General features: G+C 33.3%; 1 protein-coding gene across 2 annotated transcripts; it reads left to right on the top strand.

Annotated features, from left to right (window-relative positions):
• The first annotated feature begins 314 nt into the window (after positions 1-314).
• On the top strand, positions 315-5802 carry LOC131653886 (ABC transporter E family member 2). 2 transcript variants are annotated; one of them, XM_058924210.1, is made up of 12 exons: positions 315-554; positions 641-726; positions 825-922; positions 994-1111; positions 1197-1286; positions 2256-2560; positions 2679-2874; positions 3577-3762; positions 3846-4118; positions 4719-4964; positions 5093-5226; positions 5319-5802. In XM_058924210.1, the coding sequence occupies exons 1-11, from the start codon at positions 452-454 to the stop codon at positions 5210-5212; spliced, it is 1821 nt and encodes a 606-aa protein (XP_058780193.1). In that variant the 5' UTR covers positions 315-451; the 3' UTR covers positions 5213-5226; positions 5319-5802. The 2 variants fall into 2 exon arrangements, with proteins under 2 accessions (XP_058780193.1, XP_058780192.1); XM_058924209.1 differs by having other exon boundaries at positions 5093-5230.
• Positions 5803-16789: the final 10987 nt, after the last annotated feature.

The following is a 16789-nucleotide window of genomic DNA, read 5'->3' as shown; positions in this document are numbered from 1 at the left end:
TTTAAAATTTAAAATTTATATTAATATTTATGTTGATTAACTAAAAAAATAATACACACTTTACTAAATTTTATATTAATTAAATATTTTTATATTAAATATTAAATTAATATATAATAATCAATTTTTTTTGTTATTTTACTAATTTGTATTAGGTTAGATATTTATGACTTATATTTTATTAATTTGTACATGTTAGATATTTATGTATTATTATAAAAAAAAAGTCAAAAACATGTATTTTATTTTTATTACACTATCCTTCATAAAACAACCAAAAATGTTAACAAGCCCAATAGAATACAATAAGATAGAATCAGACCCACAAACCCGATTCAAAGACATTGAAACAAAAACCTAACTTTGCTTTCTCTTCAGCTTCGACTCCTTCTGCTTCGACGCAATCTCACGCCACCTTCGTAAATTCTCGATTAAGGTGGTGTAGGGCAACATGTCAGATCGATTGACGCGTATTGCCATCGTTAGCAACGACAGATGCAAGCCAAAAAAGTGTCGTCAGGAGTGTAAGAAGAGTTGCCCCGTCGTCAGAACCGGTAAGATTCATTTTTTCACTTCAACCTTAGATTCAGCTTTTTTGTTGTTAAGTGTCTGAATTTCGATGATCTGAGTGTAATTACAGGGAGATTATGTATCGAGGTTTCTTCTCAATCGAAGATTGCTTACATATCTGAGGAATTGTGCATTGGATGCGGTATTTGCGTTAAGGTATTCAATATTCCTTGTTTACTTTTTTTTTGATAGATAAAGAGTGTTGGGTTTATATTGATGGGTTTGTTTTGTTTTGTTGTTATGCATGGGTGTAGAAATGTCCTTTTGAAGCTATTCAAATTATCAATTTACCTAAGGATTTGGATAAAGACACCACTCACAGATATGGTCCTAACACTTTTAAGCTTCACAGGTGCGTTTTTTGACAAGTTTGTGTTAGAATGTTTTTCTTTGGGTGTTGTATTTAAAGGGTTGTAATTGTAGGTTGCCGGTTCCGAGGCCGGGGCAAGTGCTTGGTTTGGTTGGGACAAATGGAATTGGGAAGTCCACTGCACTTAAGGTTTTGGCTGGAAAATTGAAGCCAAACTTGGGTCGTTTCACTGTAAGAATCAAATTTGTTTTTTGAATATGGACAGACATGTGTGAGGTTTTATTGCATTCATTTTAACTTAGCTTTTTGTTTGTAGAATCCCCCTGATTGGCAGGAAATTTTGACCTATTTTCGAGGATCTGAATTACAGAATTACTTTACTCGCATTCTAGAGGATGATTTAAAGGTGATGTCTATGTTCTTATTCTATATCATAATGTATATGTGCAGAGATATCTTAATGATTTTTACTTGGTGACTTTATGAAACAGTTATTACGTGTTTCTCTAACCTGTAATTTTTTTTGCTACAAATTAGTTTTTCTGTATTCTTTTTATTCTTCAACCTATTTTTTAATTATTATGAACTTCCTGGAGAATTTCTATAATTGAGAAGGGGTACACAAATTCACAGTTTATCATGTTGGCATTGACTGTGATTTGTGAGTGTTGCATTGCCATGTACAAGTGTAACTACTAGTAGAGGTCTGGTAAGAAATAATGTTTACAGACCTGGGAAAAATCCTAGTCCACCCTTGATACCCGTTAGTTTATTATTAACCATATCATCAAAGTACTTCACTAATACAGATGGGAAGACCTTATTAAAGTGAATACAACCATTGTTTGGAATCTTTGAAACCTGTAGTTTGTTACTACCTCTGTCCCTGTATGTTAGACCATCTTCGTCAAAGTCAAAACACAAGAATTTAGAAAACTAGTTTTTACATTAATTGAATTTGTCAATACTGGACATTCTCTTGCCAAAATGGTTGGTGTCTTAATTCTTGTTATTTAACTAGGGGTCATTTTTGTGATAAAAAATAATTAATTCATCTTGTGATATTTGAAGAGGGACAATAGAATTTTACTAGAGAGTCTTATATATGATTTCATGTTTCAGTACTGATTCTGTGCTAGAAGTAAATGTAGAGCATTATAACAACCAGATCAGATTCCCTTATTTTTTAAAAGCATTTTAATCTTTACTTGATAGCCTAGCATTTGATGTGCTTACAGTTTTCTGAATGTTCATTAATTTAAATTGAGCTGTTTTTGTAATTTGTTCTGATAAGATAGCCTGACACTTGAAAAAAGTTTTTCCTTCCGATTTCCAAATGTGCTCACTTCAATATTCAATATATATTATTATACAGGCTATCATCAAGCCTCAGTATGTTGATCACATTCCAAAAGCTGTGCAAGGGAATGTAGGGCAGGTTCTAGACCAAAAGAATGAAAGAGATATGAAGGAAGAACTCTGTGCTGATCTTGAACTTAATCAAGTTATAGATCGTAATGTTGGTGATCTATCAGGGGGTGAGCTCCAAAGGTTTGCGATTGCAGTTGTTGCCATCCAAAATGCTGAGATATACATGTTTGACGAACCTTCCAGTTATCTTGATGTGAAACAGAGACTGAAAGCTGCACAAGTTGTCCGGTCTTTGCTAAGGCCTAATAGGTTTGTTTATTTTCTCTCAGTAATTTCCACTACAAGTATTGTCAATAACACTATTTGTACTCCTTGATTTCTGGTTAAGATAAATCTTTATTTTATTTGCAATTTGTCTTTTTTGCAGCTATGTAATTGTTGTTGAGCACGATCTTAGTGTCTTGGACTACTTATCAGACTTTATTTGCTGTTTGTATGGCAAGCCTGGTGCTTATGGAGTTGTAACACTTCCCTTCTCAGTCAGAGAAGGAATTAATATCTTCTTGTCTGGTTTTGTTCCAACAGAAAATCTTAGGTTTCGGGAGGACTCTCTTACCTTCAAGGTATTTATATAATCTATCTCCCACCTCCCATTTACAAAATATAAAGCCAATTTGGGGGTGGTAAAAATGAATATTTCAGCACTGAGATTTATTCGGTAAATTTTGTTATTCAAATAAACCCAACAAATATTTCCTTTTGTGTTGCATCATATATATTAGATTAATTTGTATTTGCAAGTCCTTATATTCTGTTACAGTTTTCATTTAGGTCTTTATTCATATAAACGTATGGCAATTGTTTCCTGTGTTGCATCATTTATATTAAATCGAGTTATATTTGTATGTCGTTATATTTTGTTGGAATTTTTATTTAGGTCTTTATAGTTTAAAGTTTTCCTAGTTTTTCTTCTAAATAAGTCCCTAATCACGTGCCTTTATATTTTTTTTAAAAACTTTAATCATGTATAAGAACTTATTGGGCGATATTATATTATCTTTCAATAAGTTAATGAATCATTAATAATAGGAACTTACAGAGTAATAAGAAAATATAAGTCACTTATTTAGACTTTAATAAAAGAACCTACAGTGTAGTTTTTATTTGACCTTTTATATTATTTTATGATAAGACTTTCAGCATCTCAAAATGAAAATATTCTAATAAATTAATTTTTGTTAATCTGAATTTCTGTTCTATATTTTTTTCTTTTTTAAACAAAACACCAAATTTATCTAATTAACCTTTCTTTATGTTGTGTCTAGGTTGCAGAGACTCCCCAGGAAACGGCTGAAGAGGCTCAATCGTATGCTCGATACAAATACCCAAGTATGACCAAAACTCAAGGCAATTTCAGGCTTCGTGTAGTTGAAGGAGAATTTACAGATTCTCAGATTGTTGTGATGCTTGGTGAGAATGGGACGGGAAAGACAACATTCATTCGAATGCTGGTATTCTTTTAGCCTTTTTTCTTTATCAAACTGCAATACCACATAATTTTTATCATGTCTATTCACCTTCTCCTTTTGTTCAGGCTGGTTTATTGAAACCTGATGTTATAGAAGGTGGATCTGAGGTGGAGATGCCTGAGTTCAATGTTTCATACAAACCTCAAAAAATTAGCCCCAAGTTCCAATCAACTGTTAGACACCTGCTACATCAAAAAATTCGTGATGCATATACTCATCCCCAATTTATGTCAGATGTGATGAAACCCCTACTTATCGAACAGTTGATGGACCAAGAAGTTGTGAATCTTTCTGGTGGAGAGTTGCAAAGAGTTGCCTTATGCCTTTGTCTTGGAAAGGTATTTTAAGTTTCATCCATCAGAACTGCACGAGATTGCTTGTGCACCTTTACTCTAGTGTCTGTTCTGTTTTTTATTTCCCTTTTAATTTCGTGAATAGCTTCATTGTTTCCTTTATAATTTCCTTTCAGACTGAGCAATTTAGTTTTGAATGATGACAAAATTAAAGGATTATATCCTTATGAAATCTATGAATTGTTATAAATGTACGCATCAACTGTTTAATATTTTGTCTATGGTTGAGTTATACTTCCCACTTTTGAGAAGTCAAATTCTTGTTGGTGATGTCTGCTGGATTTCTTTCAATACAATATAAACAAGTCAAATGCTGTGTCAAGTTCCTGGCTTTGTTGAGACCATTCTTTTTATCTCTTTAGTGTATACATTCTAATTCAAAGTAAATATTAATTGAATTCCTGATCCATAACTGTTCTACTACAGTAGGCTTCTATTTATGCTGACGCTGTGGCAAGATTTTTGAAACTATATCTATTGGCTTTGTTGTGTTTGTTTTCCTACTTGAGATGTACAATCCTATTCGTTTCAAACTAAATAGCATTTATAGTTTTCTGACCGGTTGCCATCTTCTTGTCACAACAGCCTGCAGACATTTATCTGATAGATGAGCCAAGTGCATATCTTGATTCTGAACAACGTATTGTTGCTGCGAAAGTCATCAAAAGGTTTATTCTTCATGCAAAGAAGACAGCTTTTGTGGTTGAGCATGATTTCATCATGGCAACTTATCTTGCTGACAGAGTTATTGTTTATGAGGGTCAACCTTCAATTGATTGTCAGGCAAATTGTCCACAATCACTGCTCACTGGGATGAATCTTTTCTTATCCGTAAGTGTCATTATTTTTCAAGGGTTCCGTTACTTAATAAAAATTTAAGTATAATAGTGCATGCAGAAAATTAAAATGTATGTTGTAGTATTTGTTTGCATGATTGCCTAATGTAATCACTGTTGCAGCATCTTGATATCACATTTAGAAGAGACCCAACTAATTTCCGTCCAAGGATCAACAAACTTGATTCAACCAAGGACAGAGAGCAAAAACATGCGGGTTCTTATTATTATCTTGATGACTGAGTTTTACTCAAAAGGCAGGTTTGTTTATTTTTGCATTTGCTATTTTGCTTCCGGAACACTACCTTTTGCAGCTACTGAAAACTAACTCTGTTTTCTATTGTTGCAGTCTGCTCTTTTGTCAATGCAACCGCGCAACAATTCGAGCTTTCAAGTTTTAATTTATTTGATGCATTGACATATAAGATAGATAGTCCTTTTTCCTGTTGAAAGCATCTCTTTCTCGATGGATAGAAGAGTCTGTTGCAGGCAGAGGATATGTTGGTTGATGCATTTGTATATGTTTCCTTAACATTTAGTGATGTCGCTCATGAGCAGTTTTGGTATGATTTTGGTTGGTGCATCTGCTTATTACTCAAGTTTATATCGGTCATGGTTTCAGATACCAGAGAATAATGACACCACATATTAAGTTTATTGCTATCTCGGTTCTCAAAATATATCAGACGAACATGTAACGAAGTATACTTTTACTTCCCTGGTACTGATGTTTATTGCTTAGTACTTGATTTTGATAGATGTTTTCTTTTTGAAATATATATTGCTACTGAATGGATTGTTATTTTAATGGTTATCACATACTTTTTAGATTATCACTTATTCATTTTTATGGCTGTGTTTGATGCCAAATTTGAAATTGAATTTGATGCTGCGGTGTTTGATGCCAAATTTGGAATTGAAATTGATGAGAGCACATGTCACACGGTTTCACTTTGACTCGTAGTTAGTGGTTTAAATAGATATACGTTTGGTTATAGATTGCATTGTTGTAATTTGAATTTGCCATATTTTATTTATTTATATTTTAAATTTGAAAATTTCAAAGACAAATTAATATTTTTTATCATAATTTTTGTTTCATTTGAACTTTAAAATTTAATATATTTTAAAGTTACAAATAATTAACATTTTAAGTTCTTATAACAATATTTATTTTTTTAATTGAAGAGATTAATAATGATGTGTACTTCTTTTAGTCTCATCACTACTTATTTAAATGAAACATTTTTTTAAGTAATTGACAAAAATGAGACTTATGTGAAAACTAAATTTATTTAAATAAAACAAAAAATTTATTTAAATGAAACAAAAACTTTATTTCAATAAAACAAAAAGTTGTGTTTATGTGAGGAGTTTTGATGATGGCTCTTTTATTTTTGTTGTTGTTTTATGTTGATTGCTACCAACCACTTGCATGATGTAAATGAGTTGAAGACCAAATTGGGTAATGAGTTTGATAGAAGATTTTAGGGATGGAAATTCACAGGATAGGGGAGCTAATAAATTATGGTTGTCTCAGAAAAGCTATGATGAAAGTGTTTTGAGCAGATTTGACATGAGCAAAGCAAAGTCTGTGAGTACTTCATTGGAGAATCATTTTAAATTTTCTTTGGAACAATGTCTTAAGACAAACTCAGGGATTGAAGACATGTCTAAGATTCGTTATGCTAGTGCATTTGGTTGTTTGATGTATGTTATGGTTTGCACTAGACCAGATTTAGCACAAGCAGTTAGTCAAGTGTGCAAGTTCATCTCCAAGTCAGGGAAGCAGCATTGGGAAGCAGTCAAGTGGATCCTAAGGTACTTGAAGGGTACAACAGACCGTGATATCATGTTCAACATAGAGCGGGGTGTTCCATTAGTTATGGGATATGTGGATTCTGACTATGCAGTTGATCAGGATGATAGGAGGTCTACAACATGATATGACTTTACTTTTTCAGGGGGCTATATGATGGAAATCATCAGTTCAATCAATAGTAGCTATGTCTGCAACTGATGCAGAATACATGACAGTAGCCGAAACTATCAAGGAAGCATTATGGCTTATAGAGTTAGTGAAAGAGTTGGGTGTTGAGCAAGGTGGAGTTCAATTACATTAGAATAGTCAGAGTGCTATCTATTTGGCGAACAATCAGGTGTATCATGCTAGGACCAAGCATATTGATGTGAGGTTCCACAAGATCAGGGAGTTGTTAGCGTCCGGACAAATATTACTTCACTAGGTTCACACTTCAGAGAATACAACTAATATGTTGACCAAGACAGTCACTAGTGACAAGGTCATACACTGTTTGGACTTATTACATGTTTCTCAGTGTTAAGTAGGAGGTGTACCTCCCTAGTTTCCAGGACGAACTGTTGTGCAAGAAGTCTTTGTAAGAGTTTGATACCCGCCAATGTGGAGATTTTTGAATATAGCTCATATTGTTGAGATAATTAGGGTTGTTGAGATAACTCTGGGTTGTTGTGAGTATAACTCATATTGTCGACAAGAGAAAGGAAGAGATGTCAGCGATACAAACTCTTTTCCCAACCATGAATATTGTTATGGTGTCTTTCTCATTATCTGAAAGGTTAGAAATGTCTAAGATGGAAGAGGAAATGGTGGAACAAGTTTGGAAGCCTAAATTCAAGTGATTCAAATCCCTATAGGAAGACATGCAGATGAATAGAAGATTTGTGATTAATAGGATGACCACTGCAATAGTTTCAATGTTTGGTAACTCAAAAAATGGAAAACCATCCAAGATTAGGCGATTCACTCAGGATCTAGTAAGACAATACATTGATATGCAAGGTTCTGGATCATTTAGAGATACTTACACCAACCTATAGGGTAAGTTCAGGCATCCATTCTAACCGTCATGAAGCTGTCGTTACCCATGATAGAGGAGAATAACATGCCTAAAGAAAGAAAGAGTGTATCCATGGTTACCATGGAGAAGGTTTTAATGTTACTTTAAGTCACTATCAAGTACAATGGGGAGCTTACAATGCAAAGAAGGGTGATGCCCCCGAAAAACATATCTTAATAGAAGTGGGTACTAAACAAAAAGCCTGGTCTAAATCACCTCACATAAACACCATAACTAGAACTTTGAAAAGGAGGAAATAAAGGAAGCTATCTATAGAAAAGATGAAGCAAGCTCTGTAGCTCATTGCTAAAGTTAAGAATTAGGATTAATAAAACATATCATTGCTTGAGATATTAGAAGTGTTAGGCAAACCATTCCCTTTAATAAAAGAAAAAGGACAGTTAGATGACTCGAGTAAGGTTAGGTCCTAGGCTTACGATGAGGCAAATTTGAATTTGAAATAAACACATGAACTTTATTTTAAAGTGATTAAGGATTCTCTTGCACATGGAAAAAAGATCCTCAAAGGAAAAGAGATCCACAAAGGCTTTGGTTTTGGGAAAAAGAAGTCATAATTTCTAAGAAAATATGATCAGAAAGAAGAGAATACAAAGCTATAAGATATAGGATGCTCGACCAAGAATTTTGAAAAGAAGGAATAGAGGGTTGCAAATCAATTATAAGGGTTGATATTACCTTTAAGGTATTTAAGTTGACAAGAATGGAGGAGGTATTAGAAGGTTCGTAGGTTGAGACATGGTTTACAACAAATATTTTTCTATTTATGGCCCAATGATGACCATTATTCATGCACACTAGTTACTGGATACACAACATCAACTCACACCTCAAATTTAGTCGATAATTCAATGTAGAGATACATTTGCTTACTCCTAAAAATAATTGAAGTGTTAGCTAAAATCGACAGACAAACGAGTCTAGGGTTAGTGGAATATTTCTCAAGCTATAGCAAGTTAGATGAATATAAGCACAATTGAACGTGAGTTAACATAATCTTTCTCAATTCTTATGGGTCTATCGTGGTCTCCAAGACTATAGACTCACTCAAAACACAACGAGAGTGTAATTGGATTTCATGATATATTTCACGTTAAAAATGTCACTAATTTAAGAGGTAGAGACTGTGGAGGCACATAATATGTTAAAAAAAAAAGAAGACAATAAATCAAACATGAGACACCGCATATCACAAAGTAGAAGGAACACTTATACCTTACACGTATGACGTTATTCAGTAAGTCAGTGTCTGTTGTAAATTCGATGACTTGTTGTAAGATATTTAATAAATCCAATTAATAATTCCACTTATTTTCTATGTTGTTTTTGGGCAACTAGTGGAACTTTATGTTTTATAAATTATGGATTCGAATTTAAAGGATAGATTATATAGTTATATACTTATCTTATATTCTCGATGATGTCGTAAGTATAGTTGATTTTTTATAGTATAATCTTATCTTTATCTTGAAAACTTTATAGCATTACTCACCACCACAAACATAATTAGTGTGTTAGTATAAACCAAGACAAATGATGTAACATTCCACTTTGCATATATATCTGCTTATCATGTTAAAGTGTGGCACACAAAACTGTCCTCAATTTGTATGTAGCATTGTCTAATCACAAACTCTATATGTACAAGCATGCCTTAAATTGTGTATCCAATTAGAATTATAATGATTTTTCTTTGGTTTTTACTCCACTTGAGACACTGAATGAGACCTATTTTGGGTCACAAAAACTTTGCTGGACTAATCACATAAGCCAAAAAGTATATTTGGTTTATTCAATTGTACAAGTATTGAATGATTGATTAACCTGAATTAAATGGAATACACGTGAAGAGCAAATATAGATGGAGATTGAAATATGGTTAGTAGATCACTTATAATCAAGGTTATTAAAATCGCAGCTAAATTTTTTTTATGTAAAATCATATATTCTGGAACGATTTTACATGATTTAAATCTTTCTAAAATCGGTGAAATCGTATAAAATCGTTGGATTTTACGCTTTGCCCTGATTTTACTTTTTTCTTTGTCAAAGTTAAAAATCACATGTTATATTTTGGCCCATAAATTTTCTCTATGGATTTTTAATTTTATTCACATTCATATCTTGGTTATAATACTAAAGAATTTTTAACATTTGGAGATGAATTTAATCAAGTCGAGTATGAATGTTCTAATTAATGAGGATGATGTTGTAGAAGGATTGAACTTTTGAGTAAGTTGAAGAAGAAGATGAAAAGATTTATTTTTTTGAACTTGAAAAACTTATGAAACTATTATTTTTTTATAATCTTTTGGATGTTACATTTTATGATTTGGTGGACAATTTATGTCGTTTGATACATGTTTGTGAATATTACACCTTATTGATGATATAGTATATTTTTGTTTCATAATTAAGTTAAAATTATAATTAATGCATTTAGAATATTATATTAGTATATATATATATATATATATATATATATATATATATATATATATATATATATATATATATATATATATATATATATATATATATATATATATATATATATATATATATATATATATATATATATATAAATTTAATATAATTTTAATATGAGGTAAACTCTATGATTTTACGTTTCGATTTTACCTAAGTAAAACGAGTTAAGGTAAAAACTCGATTCTGACAACCTTGCTTATAATAGCTTTTCAGTCTGAAGAGAAATATTTGGATATAGATCCTCTCCTGTTGTTTATCTCCTGCTGCCATACTGCTGCAATTTCAGCCCTTCATATGTGTTTCTTCTCTCTCTTTAAAATATATTTGATTTATTTATTTGTTTTTCATAATTTTTTATCCATTGGATCATGAGCATGAGGGATGACGGTAGAGATTGACATGAGAGGATCCTTTTCCAAAATATTTGTTTTTGTTGGATTGTCAATTCTCAACAACACTATATAAAATGAATCTTTATCTGCTATTTAAAATTTCATAAACATTAACAACGATGAATGTCCTCTATAAGAGATCTCAATGTTAGAAAATTTTATATTTAAAATTTTCATATCATGATTTTCACACTATTTTAATTTTTATAAAAAATAATTAAATGTATCTGGATCTATGATGTCGATTCTTGTCTGGTTCTCGATTTTCGATTCTAATTGTTTTTCTCTCTTCCTTCTTCGTTATGTGTATCTTTGATGATGAAGATACTTTTGTGTGTTTGTGAGAAATGAGAGAAAAAATTGAGAAGAGAGAAAGATGTGAGAAAGAGTATAAGAAGAGAGAAATATATGAGAAATAATGTAGATTTAAGATATTGATTGGTATAAAAGAAAGAGACGAGAAATAAAAGAGAAAGAAATATGTTTGATTTTTAAAAAGACAAAAACATCCTTAAATTTAATTTTAATATTTTAATATAAATATGTTTTATTAAAAATATTAATATATAATTATTTTTATATTAATATACATTATTTTTTACAAATAGTAAAATAATATTTTTTTAATCAAAATATAAAATATAAGATTTTTTATTTATTTCAAAGAGTAGAGTTTTAACTTTAATGTTTATTAAGATTAATATAGAAATAGAAAAGCTTATCTGATATAAAAGAATAAATAAAATATTAATTTTAAACTAATACTAAAATATTATTTTTAAACTGTATTATTCTTGACGCTCAATTTTTATTTATGTCCAAAGATGTAAAACTAAATTGTATGAAAAAAACAAGACAACTAATTTTTCAGCAATGAAGATATAAAGATGTTTTATGTTTTATTTTAATTTTAAATAGAAGTAGAAATATAGGAGGATGAAGAAAGGGCAAACATGGAAAGTTGTAAAATTACTCATTCTCTCGGCTCTTTCATCGTTGTTTTAAGAAGAAATAAAAAATATGTGGGTCCCACTATATTTTAATTTCTCTTCCCTATTTCTTTTCTCTTCATACAACTTTGATATTTGCTCTCTCTATTCAACCTCTCTCTTAATGTGTGTTTCGTTGAGAGAAGAAGTTGAGAAAAAAAAAAGAGGTGAGAAAGAGAGTGTGAGAAGAGAGAAATAAGTGAGAAATATAAGGCTATGTTTGCGAGTTTGGAGGGAAGGGGAGGAGAGGGGAAGACTTCCGAAAACGAATTATAAGACCATTTTATGAGATTTTTGGTGTTATGAATAAAATCAAACCCTTCAAAATCCTCATACCCAAAATTATTTTATTCTTTTCACCTAATTCTTCCTATTTTCCAAAGTCCTCCCTGTAACATCCCAATTTTATTAGCTATTTTATTAATGATCTTATATGGTGTTTTTATTAATTATTTATTTTATTTAATTATTTGGTGTGATATTTATTTAATTTGAGTTTTGTGCTAATTAGATTAATTGGACTATTAGTAAATATTATGAGATAATATGTTATTGGGTCTAAGTGGTAGAAATATGACACTAGGTAGAATTATGGGTTAAGCCCAATTAATTAAGAGAGGATAGTAAGGAAATAAGGTTTTAGAGGTTACTATCATTTTGGTTAGAAAGAAGAATATAAGAGAGAAGAGAAGAAAATAGGATTTGTGAGATTCTTGAAGATAGAAGGAGATTAACTTAAGGTAAGGGTTAGAATCCAAATGATTATAGGTTTATATAATTGGGTAATGTTGTGTGTAAAGATATGCTATGTGTATGATCTCTTATTCTCTCAATTTCATAGATTTGGAAGATGTTAGGGTTTATGTTAATTCAATGAGATTTTGTGACTTGTTCATGTTTAATGTGTTATATAGATGACCCGTGACTAGAAACATGAATAGGAACCCATAACATGTGATAAGTTGTTGTTGGAATGAGTTTTGTTGTGTTAAAATCGAATTTGAGTTGGTGTTGAAAGTGCTGAAAACGCATAGTATTTTTCTATTTCTGGTGTTGTTCGTCGGGCGAGCGTTTTGCTTCGCCGCGCGAGTACGCGTCTTGTGGTCTTCTTCGGGCGAGCGTAGAGGGCATGAGAGTGGCCAACTTTCTGACTTCAAGCGTCGGGCGAGCGAGGGTCTTCGCCGGGCGAAAATGCCCTGTTATGGCAAAATTAAAATGTTCATAACTTTTGATTCGTAACTCCGTTTTATGCATCGTTCGAAGCATTAGGAAGCTAATGTAATTATCTATATGATAGGATAGAATTGATTGACACTTGATGGATTAATTATGATGTTGATATGGAAATAACATATAATTATGAGTTGTATGTTTATGACTTGATTAGAGATAAATGACAATTGTTGGCATGTTATGTGGTATGACATTAATAATATGTGTAAATGAATATATACTATTCGAATGTGTTTTGTTGGGAATGATTATTCGAAATATGTATGTATTAAAATGTGAATCGAATAATGATAATGCAATGCATGTTATGCTAGACTTGAATACATGTTATTGATTGATGTGTGTTAAGTGATGCATTGTGTGGTATTGAAGTCATGTGGTGTAAAGTTGTGCAATGTTGGAAAAATGTGATTATGTAGTTTAAGAGGTTGAAAATCGTCTTTTTTACATAATTCTTGTTTGTGACACACTTACACTAGCATGAGTCTTTGAAAGAGGGAATGTTGAGTAATCTCGTGGAGATTATTTGCTTGTCCCAAACCTAACGAGTATGGGGTTTGAAAGCTTAACGAGTATGGGGCTTTGAGGTGGTTATCTAGTTCGAGAGATGGACAATCGGCTTGCCGGAAATGATAACGGAGGGATCCACATGCATATCGCATAGAGTCACATTTGAGTCGCACTTGTCGGTGTGAATTGTTGTTGGGTGTGATCATGTGATATGATGGTGTGGATATGAGTTTTGGTTGATATGCATATATGTGGGTGTTGTGATTTGATATTGTATACTTAATTGTATTTCATTATTGGATTACAATTGTTAGTTTTGTAATTGGATATGATTACTCGAATTATGGAACTTTTTCGAATGAGCTAAACATGTGAATCTTGATATATGGTATATGAATGCATGTTTTTGGGAAGAGTGACGAATTTGTGAAATGTATTCTTGTTGTGTTTCACATTTCCCATTATTATGTTTATTTATAATGATTTTAATTCTCACCCTTCTGTTTGAATAATGTTCATCGTGACATTGTGTAGGTTCTGACGAGTAGTGAGCTTATCCGAGGATTTAGCCGAGGAGCTTTGGTTTATCTTTTGATTAGGTAGATAGTCAAATGCTCTGGTCATGTAACACTTGGGGTTTTATTTGAAATCTTGTTTAGGTTATTTGGATATTGTTATCTTCTTCGTATTTTAACATGATAATTTGGATATGTTGTTACAGGCTATGTTGCCTAGATCTTGGATTTCTTATAGCATAGTGATTATGTTATTTTGAATTGGTAGATGAATATAGTATGAGATATATTCATTGAAATTGTTTGAATTGTATTTATTCTTCCGCATGCGATATGCATTATATATGAAAGCATGAAGTGTCAAATTGTGTTACAATATGATTAGTGCATGTTTTGTATGTTTGTTCTAGGTTTTCATTACGGTGAAAATAACATGTGACGCCCTTTTTATTATATGTATATAAATACTCTGTGAATAATTGTTATAATTTGGGGTTAGAAAAGGGGTGTTACACTCCTCTCCCTTCCCCCTCAAACTCGGAAATAAAGCCTAAAAGATTTGTTGTATTGTTTGGAATAAGAGAAAGTAGTGAGAAATAAAGAAGAGAGATTTACAATAATTTTGTGAAATGACAAAAATGTCCATATCTAAAAATATTTCATATTAATAATAAAATGCAAAAATATACTTATTAATTTTTTAATTTTTATTTTACAATTATATATATATATATATTGTTGTATATTTATTTTATTTTAATTATTTTAATTCAAATTATAGATATTATTGCGTCACTTTTTGTTTTAATTTTTAAATCAATTTTTTCATCAACATGTTGTTAATGTTACGTTAGAATCTGGGCATAAAATATGAAAATTTCTTTATCAACCCCCATGTCTTCTTGGTCACCTCTGGTGAAAAACCCAAACTACCCCTAACTTCGGAAATGCATTTCCGAAATGCAAGAAAAAGGTGTTTTCGGAGATGCATCTCCGAAAACGCCTTTTTTTTTTGAAAAAATTGTCTTATTTCGGAAGTTCATTTCCGAAAACAGCATTTCGGAAGTTCATTTCCGAAATACTGCGCGTTTTGCAGATTAAGCAAAACAGCCCCCTCCCCCTAATCATTTATCCTAATCTTCTTCCAAACTCAACCCCAAGAGATTTTTGTGCAAACCAGTTCCAAGCTACCTCAAAGGCTCCATCTACTTGCTCTATTACATTCAAAAGTCCTCCAATCTATTCAATCGGTAAGCATTTTGATTTTAAGATCTATGATTAAAATGTATATTAGGGTGTTTACAAATAGCAAAAAATGTATTAGGTTAGGTTTATACTGATATTTAGGATGTTTAGAATGTGTAGACATAGGTTTGATGTTTGGTTTAGGGGTCTGCCATGGAAGTTGCAGAAAACTTCCTCGCAGGGGTGTTTCAGAAGTTCATTTCCGAAAACACCTTCATCCCAGTTTCGGAAATGAACTTTCGAATTGTATCAGAAGTTCAATTTTTTTAGTTTTTTTCTTTTGTCTTGCATATTAATCGATTTCAATTGTTTACAGGAACATGTCAGGCAGCCAACCAGCACGCATCAGACAGGGTAGGGAGACCCAGACTGCGTCGGCTAGACGCGAGCTGGCGGCGGCGCAGCTGGCGTCGACACAGGGACGGGGGCAGGGCCGGGGACGACGTGTGCGAGTTCCCGTGAGCGAGGGAGAGGGTACATCTGCTTCAGGATCTAGGAGTCGGCTGGCTCGGCTATCTTCTTCCCGCCAGCGAGAGGAGGAGGAGGAGGAGGATGAAGAGGAGGTGGCGGCAGTGCCCTACCACGAGCCGGAGGGGGTACCGGATGTTGACCCTCCCGCCGGGGAGGAGGATGAGCAGGAGGACAGCTATCCGGGAGGGCCCTTTGACACTTCCATGCTGATTCACTACCACGATCACGTCGCTCGGCGTATCTGGGAGGGAGAGGTATTTTTTATAAATTAACCGTTTATTTGTCACCCTTTTTTATAATTTAACCGTTTATTTGTCGCTTATTTAATATATGTCGCTTATTTGTTTTTTTTTGTAACAGGAGAGAGAGCCGTTGAAAATGGTGAACCACGCCCGGAAGATTTTCAGTCTGTTTAAACAAGCAGCTGAGTGGTTTAACGACCATGTGCGAGGTTCAGGGCTTAGCGGGTTCTGCATGACGGGGTACACCACCATCAGCACCGGCATGCAGGGGGCATTTGTGGAGCGCTGGCACAAGGAGACGTCCTCTTTCCACTTGCCGGTTGGGGAGATGACGATCACCTTGCATGACGTGCAGTGTCTTCTCCATCTGCCGATTAGGGGGCCGCTGTTGCACCACTCCCGGATCCAGAGGGTCGAGGCCATTGAGTGGATGACGCTCTATTTGGGCATGGAGCACGAGGTTGCTCACTTTGAGTGCGTCACGACATTTGGGCCTCATATCCGGTTCACCATACTGAGCGCTTATTTTGAGCACCACCTGGACGCGGCGGCCGATGCCGAGCAGGAGGGTGACGAGCTATTCACATAGTATCACCGCGGCTGCGCTCTCCGGTGCTGGTACATGCATGTGGTAGGCTCTGCATGCTTTGTGGACAAGAGTGCAAGGTACGTCGACGTGACCTACCTCCGCTACTTCATGGACCTGGATACCGTTCACCAGTGGAACTGGGGGGCAGCTACTCTGGCATACCTCTACCAGAAGCTGAATGAGGCCTCCAACTGGAGGACGAGGCAGTTGGTCGGATCCTGCACACTACTTACGGTACGTTTTATTT

The sequence above is a fragment of the Vicia villosa genome, linkage group LG2 (assembly GCF_029867415.1).
Source record: "Vicia villosa cultivar HV-30 ecotype Madison, WI linkage group LG2, Vvil1.0, whole genome shotgun sequence".
In the NCBI taxonomy this organism is placed as follows: Eukaryota; Viridiplantae; Streptophyta; class Magnoliopsida; order Fabales; family Fabaceae; genus Vicia; species Vicia villosa.
This window is presented reverse-complemented; position numbering and strand designations above follow the sequence as displayed.